General features: G+C 42.4%; 1 protein-coding gene across 1 annotated transcript; it reads left to right on the forward strand.

The window, feature by feature from the left end:
* Positions 1 to 461: 461 nt before the first annotated feature.
* LOC121539876 (sodium-dependent phosphate transport protein 2B-like) lies at positions 462 to 12,616 on the forward strand. Its single transcript, XM_041848524.1, has 13 exons — positions 462 to 530; positions 1,176 to 1,225; positions 1,326 to 1,445; positions 1,613 to 1,741; positions 2,134 to 2,277; positions 2,934 to 3,045; positions 3,955 to 4,150; positions 4,440 to 4,535; positions 9,951 to 10,071; positions 10,790 to 10,957; positions 11,287 to 11,403; positions 11,572 to 11,696; positions 11,822 to 12,616. The coding sequence occupies exons 2-13, from the start codon at positions 1,180 to 1,182 to the stop codon at positions 12,371 to 12,373; spliced, it is 1,926 nt and encodes a 641-aa protein (XP_041704458.1). The 5' UTR covers positions 462 to 530; positions 1,176 to 1,179; the 3' UTR covers positions 12,374 to 12,616.
* Positions 12,617 to 14,166: the final 1,550 nt, after the last annotated feature.

The raw sequence follows: 14,166 nt of genomic DNA on the forward strand, positions 1-14,166 counted from the left end.
GGACTACCCTAGTCTATTCTCAATCAAAGTGTAGCCTAATAAAATATAAATCACTGAAGGGCAGCAAATATTCTAATATACTGGCCTTTTTTAGATGTTTGAAAATCATGTTGAAATCATCAAGGTTATTTGGTTAGGCCTAGTTCATTTGCAATTTTTCTTTTCGGCCTGTTCTGAGATTGACTGAGGCTACTCTCATCCAGCAAAAATGAAAATGTTTATGACAGTCATTAGCCTACTTTTTTACCTAGTGAAAACAAAGTTTTAAAAACCCATGCCAGAGTAGTAATATTCCAACATACACTGATCATTTGATGTTGCCTGGCCTACATTCACTGTAGATGCTCAGGTAAGGTCACTCACTGTCAGAGAGCCCTTTTTGCCACGGACTTTGAACAGTCAGGCTGAAGCGGGTTTTCCCTCCCCAGTGCTATATAAGCAGCATGCAGGACCTCTCCAGGTAGCCAGGTAGCTCAGGTGATTTCCCCTTTTCATAAGGACTCCTGCAAAAGCCTACTTCTCCACTTCAGGTGCGTATTACTACCCTTGATACTCCACATTAGAAACAAGACTAATTCAAGTAATATCACAACAAAACAAAATCACAACAAACAAAGATATGGTAGGAATTGTTACCTATAGCTGTATGCGCTTATAGCCTCAAAATGCTTATTATTTTTGTTGGCACGCAGCTGCACACACAGTTTGGGGCCAATGACTGGCCGAGCTTGTTCTCAGGAGTGCTATTTTTTGCAGTTTTTAGTTGCTTTCTTTTTTTGTCAAATGTTGCCCAGATAACGATGATAAGAACTATTATTGTTATATATAATTGGTATTCATTGTATTAGTTAGCCTAGTAATATGCCTATTTTGCCACTATTGTAGCCTATTGTTGTTTGACATAACTCAATTTGATCCTTGGAAAAGGAGAGCTTAGAGAGCTTTACTGATTACACTTTTCTTATGGTTTTCTTGAGGATAGTAGGCCCCTAGCCGACAGTCATATTTGTATGTCTCTGTGGACTTTATCAATGTGGACGTGAAAAGCAATATCACGATGAGTTATTCCCATGGAATAACTTTCCATAATTGAAAGGAGAAATTGTCATTGTTTGAGGTTTGCTACATGTTCCTCATGGTTTACCTCAAAGTAAAGTAAGTTATATTTCCTATAGGGCAATGGCTCCTCGTCCAGAAGTCAGAGATACCTCTTCTCTCACTCTTGGTATGTACAGTTGGCTACTCCTTACTATCATCCATACCTCACCACCAGGCAGCATCACACACAGAGGCAACATCCACTCACAATTATTCTAATCCCACAGATGATGCTAATACGGCACCCAAAGACTCAGTCATCCTGCCGGCATATTCTACCGTGGACAAGTATGAGGAGGACCCCTGGAACCTCCCTGAACTGCAGGACACTGGACTCAAGTGGTCAGGTGATATAGAGTATTGTTGTTTCTCAAATGGCACCCTATTCCCAACAAAGTGCACTTCTTTCCCCTTCACTGAGATGAAAATTGAGGCTATTTAAGTGAGAACCTGTGTGACTATACCAACCAAAATCTGGTTTCTCATCCAGTCTCATCTCTCTCTTTGGAAACAGAGTTGGATACCAAAGGGAAGGTTATGCGGGTTCTGACTGCGATTGTCAAGTTCATTCTGCTGGTTGGATTTCTCTACATGTTCGTCTGCTCTCTGGACATCCTGAGCTCTGCTTTCCAGCTAGTTGGAGGTAACATTAAACCCTGCTCTCTGTCAGCGTTGACAAAATGAATATTATGGTTTCATATCTTACTGAATCTTTGTTTATGTAAGTACTCCAATCCAATCATATGATACAATATACAGTCAAAATCAAATAAAAGTATAAAAATGTATGTTTGTTGTCAACCAGGTCCTGATAAGGGACCTACTGTATTTGTCACTACTTAGGTTTTAACTCTGCTAATTTGATAATACTCTAATACTCTCATGTTGATGACATTACGCAGTATTATTCACAATTGCAACTGTCCTCTCATTCCATAAAAAAATATAAAAATATGGGATGTTTATGGATATGAAAGCGTTTATGGATAGTTTCCATGATGAATTTGGACTTCCCTATACGCTGTGTCTCCATAGGTAAGGCAGCTGGGGACATCTTCCAGGACAATGCGGTGCTGTCCAACCCCGTGGCTGGCCTGGTGATTGGAGTGCTGGTCACAGTGTTAGTCCAGAGCTCTAGCACGTCCTCCTCTATTGTGGTCAGCATGGTGTCCTCTGGATGTGAGTATACACACACATACAAGTACACATGGGACATATACACACATGCCCCCTCAGATTTTCATCAAGGATCCCTCTGTACTTTGCTCTGTTCATCTTTGCCTTGATCCTGACTAGTCTCCCAGTCCCTGCCGCTGAAAAACACCCCCACAGCATGATGCTGCCACCACCATGCTTCACCGTAGGGATGGTGGCAGGTTTCCTCCTGACGTGACGCTTGGCATTCAGGCCAAAGAGTTCAATCTTGGTTTCATCAGTCCAGAGAATCTTGTTTCTCATGGTCTGAGAGTCTTTAGGTGCCTTTTGGCAAACTCCAAGCGGGCTGCTCTGACAGTATGTTTAACTGTCATTATCACACGATTATAACAGTCTAACGCAACTGTGAGGAAAGGAAAATCAAAAACATTATAGTCTTACAATACCTCTTTATGTACAAATTGAATACATTATGCAATAGACTATGATTCAAAGTTGGCTAATCAAATCTCTCTCTCTCTCTCTCTCTCTCGCTCTCTCACTCACTCACTCACTTACACACACACACACACACACACACACACACACACACACACACACACACACACACACACACACACACACACACACACACACACACACACACACACACACACACACACACTGATTCTTTATCGTAGTGCTGGAGGTCCAGTCTGCAGTGCCAGTCATTATGGGAGCCAACATTGGAACCTCAGTCACCAACACCATTGTGGCCATGATGCAGGCAGGGGACAGAAATGAGTTCCGCAGGTACATCTAACTGGATAACTTTCTAAAGATTCATAAGACTACAGTGCTCGATTTCAGGCATTTGACTTACTGGTAGTTTCTGATAATATGTTTACATGACTCATTTTATTCATTTCCAGCCGTTTTATGAGTCAGAACACAAAAAATCTAGACAGTTCTAGAACACTCAGAGGCTTCTCTGTCGAATAAACGTGTCTCTGGCTCCATCCAGTGGCCGGCTGCGTCATCCATTTTGTCAGCTCTTTGCTAGGTCATGTCAAAGGGGCGGACTTTAGAAAAGCGAATCTTTAGGTCGACTCCCTCGCGACACAGATATGACACAGACATCATTGGATTCTTATTGAGCAGGCGTTCATAAATATATACCTTTCATAGCTGTACAATAATGAATGCGACCTACACACTTCCTTAAACCTAAAATAAGTAAAGCAATTTTGTGTGGAAGTCAAAACATTTTTAAAGTCAGAGACAGACACAAAGCACATCAGTAGAACCAAGAAAAAGCGCCCTTTTCACAGGCTGTTTAAATGGCCAAAATGTTGATTTAAACATTCACAAATTTTACACATTTTGACTATCACTAATGTCATGATATTTTGGGTAAAGTAATAAAGAAGGTCAATTCACTATGATATCATCATATTTGTATATGGACACGACTACATTATTCAAAATATTGCCTTCTTGCTTGATTGATGAATACAGCCATAGCAAAACGGCTGTAAGTCAGCTCAATAAGTTTTCTAAACAGTCTCAATCGATAGAAGTATACTTCACAATTTTGGACCATAAAAAAGCTTTTCTAATTAGCTGGTTGGTAATGAGCAGAATTCTTGGGAAAGAAAATAGATATAATGATATCATGCTTGGTAAATTGTGAGCTGTGTAACCTAGTGTTATTTCCTCCAGGGCGTTTGCTGGTGCCACAGTGCATGACTTCTTCAACTGGCTGTCTGTGCTAATCCTGCTGCCTCTGGAGGCGGCTACTGGTGTCCTGTACAAACTCACCAAGATCGTCATCGACTCCTTCAACATCCAGGGAGGCAACAACGCCCCTGACCTGCTCAACGTCATCACCGATCCTCTCACCGATGCCATCATAGAGGTAGGATCAGTATTTTACCATCGCAATTCATCTGATTAATCCCTATATGAAATGTGAGGTGGATCACATTAGCTTGGCTAATGCACCTTATAAAGCAAAAGACACAATATGAGAAGTGAAACTTATTAGAATGTATTTATATAGCTAGCAAGATACAGTACCTATACAACCCTGAAACATGTCCAAAACATTTATGAAACATCTGCTTAATATTACATTTGAGTTGATGAAGAAGTTTAGTAAGTTTTAAATCATCTTTAACTGGTCTGAAACCTTTATTTTCCTCTAGCTGGACAAAACTGTCATCAGTGACATTGCCACCGGTGACCCAGCAGCCAGAAACAAGAGTTTGATCAAAATCTGGTGCAAATCAGAGAAAATCACGGTAAGACGTTTAGATTAATGATGACCCTGTCACCAGTGTTCAAATCCAATCCAATCCAATTTTATTGGTCACATACACGTGTTTAGCAGATGTTATTGCAGGTGTAGCAAAATGCTTGTGTTTCTAGCTCCGACAGTGCAGTAATATCTAACAAGTAATATCTAACAATTTCACAACATATACCCAATACACACAAATCTAAGTAAAGCAATGGAATTAAGAATATATAAATAAATATATGGGCAAGCAATGTCAGAGCGGCATAGACTAAGATACAGTAGAATAGTATAGAATACAGTACATACATATTTACATTTACATTTTAGTCATTTAGCAGACGCTCTTATCCAGAGCGACTTACAGTTAGTGAATACATATTTTTTTTATACTGGCCCCCCGTGGGAATCGAACCCACAACCCTGGCGTTGCAAACGCCATGCTCTATCAACTGAGCTACATCCCTGCCGGCCATTCCCTCCCCTACCCTGGACGACGCTGGGCCAATTGTGCGCCGCCCATGAGTCTCCCGGTCGCGGCCGGCTTCGACAGAACCTGGATTCGAACCAGGATCTCTAGTGGCACATATGTACTGTATATTGGGTATATGTTGTGAAATTGTTAGATATTACTTGTTAGATATTACTGTACTGTCGGAGATGAATAATGCAAGTTATGTAAACATTATTAAAGTGACTAGTGTTCCATTTATTAAAGTGGCCAGTGATTTCTAATCTATGTAAATAGGCAGCAGCCTCTAATGTGCTAGTGGAGGCTATTTAACAGTCTGATGGCCTTGAGATTGAAGCTGTTTTTCAGTCTCTTGGTCCCAGCTTTGATGCACCTGTACTGACCTCACCTTCTGTATGATAGCGGGGTGAACAGGCAGTGGCTCGGGTGGTTGTTGTCCTTGATTATCTTTTTGGCCTTTCTGTGACATCGGGTGCTGTAGGTGTCCTGGAGGGCTGGTAGTTTGCCCCCGGTGATGCGTTGGGTAGACCGCATCCCCCTCTGGAGAGCCCTGCATTTGCGGGCGGTGCAGTTGCCGTACCAGGCGGTGATACAGCCCGACAGGATGCTCTCAATAGTACATCTGTAAAAGTTTGTGAGGGTTTTAGGTGCCAAGCCAAATTTTTTCAGCCTCCTGAGGTTGAAGAGGCGCTGTTGCGCCTTCTTCACCACACTGTCTGTGTGGGTGGACCATTTCAGTTTTTCAGTGATGTGTACGCTGAGGAAGGTACTCTGAAAATATAGTTTAACAAGCAAACAATTACTTCATACTGGAAGAAGTTAACCTACACTAAAGCTACCCTTAAGAAACATTTGGTTTACTTAACTAAATTTACTTTGAAAACGACTTATTGAAAAAGTACTATATATAAATATCTAGCAACACAGGAGGTTGGTGGCACCTTAACCAGCAATTATTAATCAGATAGTGAAACAATGGGCTATTTTTGACCAAGTTTGTGATGATTGATGATTTATGAGTTTTCCGACTGTAAAAACAAGATAACGTTGTAGTATACCTGAGAGTGCTATCTCTTAAGCTCTCCTCTCAGGGTTAATGTTTGATAGATCTTGTAGTTTGTCCAAGTGTCGTAAGTTTACAGACACTTAGGTTGGAGTCATTAAAACTTGTTTTTCAACCACTCCACACATTTCTTGTTAACAAACTATAGTTTTGGCAAGTCGGTTAGGACATCTACTTTGTGCATGACACAAGTAATTTTTCCAACAATTGTTTACAGACTTATAATTCACTGTGTCACAATTCCAGTGGGTCAGAAGTTTACATACACTAAGTTGACTGTGCCTTTAAACAGCTTGAAAAATTCCAGAAAATAATGTCATGACTTTAGAAGCTTCTGATAGGCTAATTGACATCATTTGAGTCAATTGGAGGTGTACCTGTGGATGTATTTCAAGGCCTACCTTCAAACTCAGTGCCTCTTTGCTTGACATCATGGGAAAATCAAAAGAAATCAGCCAAGACCTCAGAAAAAGAAATGGTAGACCTCCACAAGTCTGGTTCATCCTTGGGAGCAACTTCCAAATGCCTGAAGGTACCACGTTCATCTGTACAAACAATAGTACGCAAGTATAAACACCATGGGACCACCCAGCCGTCATACCGCTCAGGAAGGAGACGCGTTCTATCTCCTAGAGATGAATGTACTTTGGTGCGAAAAGTGCAAATCAATCCCAGAACAACAGCAAAGGACCTTGTGAAGATGCTGGAGGAAACAGGTACAAAAGTATCTACAGTGGGGGAAAAAAGTATTTAGTCAGCCACCAATTGTGCAAGTTCTCCCACTTAAAAAGATGAGAGAGGCCTGTAATTTTCATCATAGGTACACGTCAACTATGACAGACAAAATGAGAAAAACAATTCCAGAAAATCACATTGTAGGATTTTTTATGAATTTATTTGCAAGTTATGGTGGAAAATAAGTATTTGGTCAATAACAAAAGTTTCTCAATACTTTGTTATATACCCTTGTTGGCAATGACACAGGTCAAACGTTTTCTGTAAGTCTTCACAAGGTTTTCACACACTGTTGCTGGTATTTTGGCCCATTCCTCCATGTAGATCTCCTCTAGAGCAGTGATGTTTTGGGGCTGTCGCTGGGCAACACGGACTTTCAACTCCCTCCAAAGATTTTCTATGGGGTTGAGATCTGGAGACTGGCTAGGCCACTCCAGGACCTTGAAATGCTTCTTACGAAGCCACTCCTTTGTTGCCCGGGCGGTGTGTTTGGTATCATTGTCATGCTGAAAGACCCAGCCACGTTTCATCTTCAATGCCCTTGCTGATGGAAGGAGGTTTTCACTCAAAATCTCACGATACATGGCCCCATTCATTCTTTCCTTTACACGGATCAGTCGTCCTGGTCCCTTTGCAGAAAAACAGCCCCAAAGCATGATGTTTCCACCCCCATGCTTCACAGTAGGTATGGTGTTCTTTGGATGCAATTCAGCATTCTTTGTCCTCCAAACACGACGAGTTGAGTTTTTATTTTTACCATATGACATTCTCCCAATCCTCTTCTGGATCATCCAAATGCACTCTAGCAAACTTCAGACGGGCCTGGACATGTACTGGCTTAAGCAGGGGGACACGTCTGGCACTGCAGGATTTGAGTCCCTGGCGGCGTAGTGTGTTACTGATGGTAGGCTTTGTTACTTTGGTCCCAGCTCTCTGCAGGTCATTCACTAGGTCCCCCCGTGTGGTTCTGGGATTTTTGCTCACCGTTCTTGTGATCATTTTGACCCCACGGGGTGAGATCTTGCATGGTGCCCCAGATCGAGGGAGATTATCAGTGGTCTTGTATGTCTTCCATTTCCTAATAATTGCTCCCACAGTTGATTTCTTCAAACCAAGCTGCTTACCTAATGCAGATTCAGTCTTCCCAGCCTGGTGCAGGTCTACAATTTTGTTTCTGGTGTCCTTTGACAGCTCTTTGGTCTTGGCCATAGTGCAGTTTGGAGTGTGACTGTTTGAGGTTGTGGACAGGTGTCTTTTATACTGATAACAAGTTCAAACAGGTGCCATTAATACAGGTAACGAGTGGAGGACAGAGGAGCCTCTTAAAGAATAAGTTACAGGTCTGTGAGAGCCAGAAATCTTGCTTGTTTGTAGGTGACCAAATACTTATTTTCCACCATAATATGCAAATAAATTCATAAAAAATCCTACAATGTGATTTTCTGGATTTTTTTTATCTCAATTTGTCTGTCATAGTTGACGTGTACCTATGATGAAAATTACAGGCCTCTCTCATCTTTTTAAGTGGGAGAACTTGCACAATTGGTGGCTGACTAAATACTTTTTTTCCCCACTGTATATCCACAGTAAAACGAGTCCTATATCGACATAACCTGAAAGGCCGCTCAGCAAGGAAGAAGCCACTGCTCCAAAACCACCATAAAAAAGCCAGGCTACGGTTTGCAACTGCACAAGGGGACAAATATCGTACTTTTTGGAGAAATGTCCTCTGGTCTGATTAAACAAAAATAGAACTGTTTGGCCATAATGACCATCGTTATGTTTGGAGGAAAATGGGGCTTGCTTGCAAGCCGAAGAACACCATCCCAACCGTGAAGCACGGGGGTGGCAGCATCATGCTGTGGGGGTGCTTTGCTGCAGGAGGGACTGGTGCACTTCACAAAATAGATGGCATCATGAGGAAGGAAAATTATGTGGACATATTGAAGCAACATCTCAAGACATCAGTCAGGAAGTTAAAGCTTGGTCGCAAATGGGTCTTCCAAATGGACAATGACCCCAAGCATACTTCCAAAGTTGTGGCAAAATGGCTTAAGGACAACAAAGTCAAGGTATTGGAGTGGCCATCACAAAGCCCTGACCTCAATCCTATAGAACATTTGTGAGCAGAACTGAAAAAGCGTGTGCGCGCAAGGAGGCCTACAAACCTGACTCAGTTACACCAGCTCTGTCAGGAGGAATGGGCCAAAATTCACCCAACTTATTGTGGGAAGCTTGTGGAAGGCTACCTGAAACATTTGACCCAAGTTAAACAATTTAAAGGCAATGCTACCAAATACTAATTGAGTGTATGTAAACTTCTGACCCACTGAGAATGTGATGAAAGAAATAAAAGCTGAAATAAATCATTCTCTCTACTATTATTCGGACATTTCACATTCTTAAAATAAAGTGGCGATCCTAACTGACCTAAGACTGGGAAATTTTGCTAGGATTAAGTGTCAGGAATTGTGAAAAACTGAGTTTAAATGTAATTGGCTAAGGTGTATGTAAACTTCCGACTTCAACTGTAAGTCCCAGTGCCTTATTGCTACTATATCATGTCGTCATGAAGGTGGTATTTTCTTAATAAAATGCCTTTTCTTTACTAGTCATAATGTCATTAAGGTCATTGTTTCCATAGGTTTTGATTACTTTGTGATAGCCATTATTACTGTGCCTTTTATCTGTATTGGCTAAAAACAAATATTGTAATATTTTTGTGTGTTTTATCAGAGAGGAAGAGGCAAATCAAGAGGGTTTACTCTGTCCAAAATCGGTCCATGAAAATAAGGAATTTTTGTATGGAGGTCAATGAGAGAGTGTTGAATTTGGTCAACAAAAAAAAGTAATTGCTAATTTGCTACGTGAGGCTTATTTGATCAAATAGACGTTTCGTAATGGTTAGGTTGTTACGAATACACTGATATAAGTGGACGCCTGCGGCATTTCGGCAACTTTATATCGGAGTTGTGCCTGTTGTTCACACGCGTATCTACACTCTCATTTGCTAGAATGGTCCCACAAGATCGCGCCTCCTCCTGCCTGCCTTCCATCTTTGAGGAGATGTATTTTCATTATTAGAGCGGTCACTCGACTATCTTGTCAATATAATAGATCATTTTTGTTGTTATTCTCTTCTTTTTTAGACTCTTGTGAATATAACAGTTCCCTCAGCTGCCAACTGCACGACCGGTGCCCCCTGTTGGGTGGAAGGCAACAAGACATGGACCCAGATAAATGTCACTGAAACAATCAATCTAGAGAGATGTAAGTACAGCACAATCACTGAACAGCCCATGACCCTACAAAGATCTTTACAGAGCAATTTGGAATACCTGATACACTAAACCAAAATTCTGTGAAACCTGAGAACACCCACCTCTCCCCCTCACTGCCAGACAATACTACCTGACACAAGGACAATGACTTCCATTCAGTCTATAAAGTGACTCAGCACATATCCTCATCTCACCCCCTCTGCCTGCTCAAATACCCTCCCCTCACCCTCTCCACCTGCTCAAAAGGCCCATTCAACCTGGCCAGCTGAAGCACCTGAGTGGCCCAAGGCCAAACGACTGGCGAGTACTCCCAAGTCTGACACAGCCAATCAAAATGAATACCTGTACGCTTGGTTCTGAAATCAGTCAATCAAAACACGGGAAAGGGCCGTTGCTCTCATGATGACTTAGATCAAATCCTGTTGTAATGAAACCCCCTACATTGGGTCACCACACGTCAGAGCTAAGTGTAGTAGCTATAGGGAAAAAAACATGTTGACTACTGAAGTACCATTCCTCCTATCTATTCCATGAAAATGACCTTCTCACTAATCTCACTAAATGTATTACGTTCTCTCTAATATCACTACATTTATTACCTTCTCTCTAATCTCACTAAAGTTGAATTACCTTCTCTCTAATCTTTCATTGCTATCCCACCTTTGTCCCATTTAAATCTTTAATAATATTTGGCATCTTCCCATCAGGCAACCATATCTTTGTCTATGCTAACCTACCTGACTTGGCTGTGGGCCTCATCCTGTTGGCCCTGTCCCTGCTCATCCTCTGTACCTGCCTCATCCTCATCGTCAAGCTGCTCAACTCCATGCTTAAGGGACAGGTGGCTGTGGTCATCAAGAAGGTGCTCAACACAGGTGAGCAGACATTTGGCTATTTTCTCAATCTACTCAGAACGCTGGTAGAACAGGCATCCTGTTTGATAGTCAGCAGTGGTACAAGCACATCTTGATGTTTGATGAGCAACACTGGTGAAGCCACGCTGAAGCTTGAAGGTCACCTCAGGTGCTCTGGTCCTGTTACGTGATAGACCAAGATCAGGTTAAACTATGCTGTGATCCATACAGACACTTTGATGTTGATGTTGAAACTAATCCTAACATTCACTGTTGTTAAAAGGGTCACCAGGGTGTTACAGTTATGGTCGCCAAGCTAATGCTTAACTTGCTGTGTCTTGTCTGTTCAGACTTCCCTTTCCCCTTCGGCTGGGTTACCGGTTACATCGCCATCATGGTCGGAGCAGGAATGACCTTCATTGTCCAGAGCAGCTCTGTCTTCACCTCTGCAATCACTCCCCTTGTTGGTGAGTAGTTAGGCCTATTTGTTTAGCTTCTATCTATCCATTTACCTTTAGCTGTCTCCTATTGCATCCAAACCTACTGACTAATGTAGAGAGCATATACTCAAGTATTATTTCAGTATCATGTAACCCTTTCAGTACCATGTAATCCTTCTCTCAATTACCCAACAGGTATTGGTGTTATTAGCCTTGAGAGAGCCTATCCCCTGACATTGGGCTCAAATATCGGCACAACTACCACTGCTATTCTTGCTGCTATGGCTGCTCCTGGAGAAACACTGGCCAACTCACTGCAGGTTTGTTGTAGTAATCATTTATTTTTTATAGCAATTTCATATTGCTCTCTGTCCACTCTCTCCGTATGCATCAGTGTTTTTGAAGTAAAGTCTTATTCACCCTGTTTGCATCTCCTCCTCTCCAGATTGCACTGTGCCATTTCTTCTTCAACATAGCGGGAATCTTGCTGTGGTACCCCATCCCCTTCACTCGGATTCCCATCCGCTTGGCCAGAGCCCTGGGGAACCGCACAGCCAAGTACCGCTGGTTCGCAGCGCTCTACCTCTTTCTCTGCTTCTTCCTCATGCCGCTGACCATCCTGGGGCTCTCCCTGGCCGGCTGGCAAGCCCTGGTTGGGGTGGCCGTGCCCATCGTTGTCCTCGCCATCTTCATCATCATCGTTAACCTGATGCAGGTGCGTTGTCCTCAGTACCTGCCCAGTGGGCTGCGTAACTGGGACTTCCTGCCCCGTCCCCTGCACTCCATGGCTCCCTGGGACCGTGTGGTGAAGTCAGGCATGGCCTTCTGCGGCGCCCACTTCTGCTGCTGCTGCAAGTGCTGCCAGAGTACTGAGGATGAAGAGAAGGGTGGGAAGGAGAGGAAGAAGAGTCTGGAGATGTATGATAACCCAGTCCTAAACAGAGACGATGAGCCACAAGAGACCCCCAAGGAAACTGTGAAAGCTACACGGCTCTAACACAGTTAAGAATTCACTGTAACATATCTGTAAGACATATATAACCTACCTGTAACATGTTTGTAATTCTCCAAGTTTGCTTAGGCTTTATGGAGTTAACCAGTCTCTGTTTCGGTGATATTGTATAATGTGGTGTAAGCCTGAACAGGGCAACTACACTCAACTACACATCTTGTGAGTATCCACTGTATATATTGAGTATACCAAACATTAGGAATAACTTCCTAATATTGAGTTACGCACCCCCCCCGTTCTTTCCATGACATAGACTGACCAGGTGATTGATGTCACTGATCCCTTATTGATGTCAATTGTGGAATCCACTGCAATCAGTGTAGTTGAAGGGGAGGAGACAGGTTAAAGAAGGATTTTTAAGCCTTCAGACAATTAAGACATGGATTGTGTATGTGTGTCATCCAGATGGTGAATGGGCAAGACAGAAATGTAAGTGCCTTTGAGCAAGGTATGCTAGTAGGTTCCAGGCACACCGGTTTGTGTGAGGAACTGCAACACTGCTGGGTTTTTCACGCTCAACAGTTTCCCGTATGTATCAAGAATGGTCCACCACCCAAAGAACATCCAGCCAACTTGGCACAACTGTGGCAAGCATTGGAGTCAACATGGGCCAGCATCCCTGTGGCATGCTTTCGACACCTTGTAGAGTCCATGCCCCAATGAACTGAGGCTGTTCTGAGGGCAAAAAGGGGGGTGCAACTCAATACCTGGTCATTACTTTTATTTCATTTAGCAGATGCTTTTATCCAGAGCGACTTACAAGAGCAATTACGGTTAAGTACCTTGCTTAAAGGCACTTCCAACAGATTTTTACCTAGTTGGCTCAGGGATTCAACCCAGAGACCTTTCATTTACTGGCCCAACGCGCTTAACTGGTAGGCTACCTGCCACCCTGTGATTGATAATGCATAAATGTAAGTTAATGGGTACAGTAGATTGGTCACTCCTGGAGGGTTGTGCTATAATGCTGTAGCTAGTTTATGGGAGGTTGTATCAATATGTACTACTGATAGTAATAAGTGAACTGTATCTGATGTACTTTTGGACAGTAGCCACCTTCCCTGTTCAAACGTGAAGGCCAGCATCCTCTGGCCCATAGATATTTCACCTGGGAGACCAGTCCTGATTATGATGCTCAAGCCAAGGTGCACTTTATGAGTAACTCATGGTGATAGCACTTTATAGTTAACTACTGTGTCTAAATCAATTGGCACAAATGGCAGCAGATCAGAAAACCAAATACAAGGTTATCATTGTTATGATTTCTCAAATAGGCCATTTGCACATTACTAATTCAATCTGAGTAATAATAATGTGTTTATCGCTGAAAACAGGCCAGTTGGGCTTTTGGCTTCTAGTTTGGGGTAGATAACTCATGCATAATAATCCAGACTGGTCTCATAGACCACAAATTAATGCATACCATACGAATCGTAACATATCATACTAAATGGAGTGTCTCGGATTTACGTACAGAATAATACAAAATGCTCTGAGACCACGTTGCAGAATCGGATAATGGTTATAATGGGTAGCTGATATCTAATGAGTTGATAACAGAGACTTTGGGCTCTATTCAATCTGTATAGCTGAAGCGTTACAGATTGCGCGATAGAAATGTGAAAGGTAATTTCCGATTGAGCCAACATATGCAGCGTTTACCATGAATGCAGTCTCCGCGAACGCGGGAACATTGCCTTTAAATTTCAATCACGCTGTACACTGAACTTCCACGATACAGATTAAATAGTGCCCTTTGACACTTTTATTTCTGAGAG

The sequence above is a fragment of the Coregonus clupeaformis genome, chromosome 26 (genome assembly GCF_020615455.1).
Source record: "Coregonus clupeaformis isolate EN_2021a chromosome 26, ASM2061545v1, whole genome shotgun sequence".
Taxonomy (NCBI): Eukaryota; Metazoa; Chordata; class Actinopteri; order Salmoniformes; family Salmonidae; genus Coregonus; species Coregonus clupeaformis.

Bases quoted from the DNA above. Each gene is read 5' to 3' on its own strand.
- LOC121539876 (XM_041848524.1), top strand. From the start codon at position 1,180: ATGGCTCCTCGTCCAGAAGTCAGAGATACCTCTTCTCTCACTCTTG. The intron at 2,278-2,933 runs GTGAGTATACAC...TCTTTATCGTAG, and splicing joins CAGCATGGTGTCCTCTGGAT to TGCTGGAGGTCCAGTCTGCA. The intron at 11,404-11,571 runs GTGAGTAGTTAG...ATTACCCAACAG, and splicing joins TGCAATCACTCCCCTTGTTG to GTATTGGTGTTATTAGCCTT.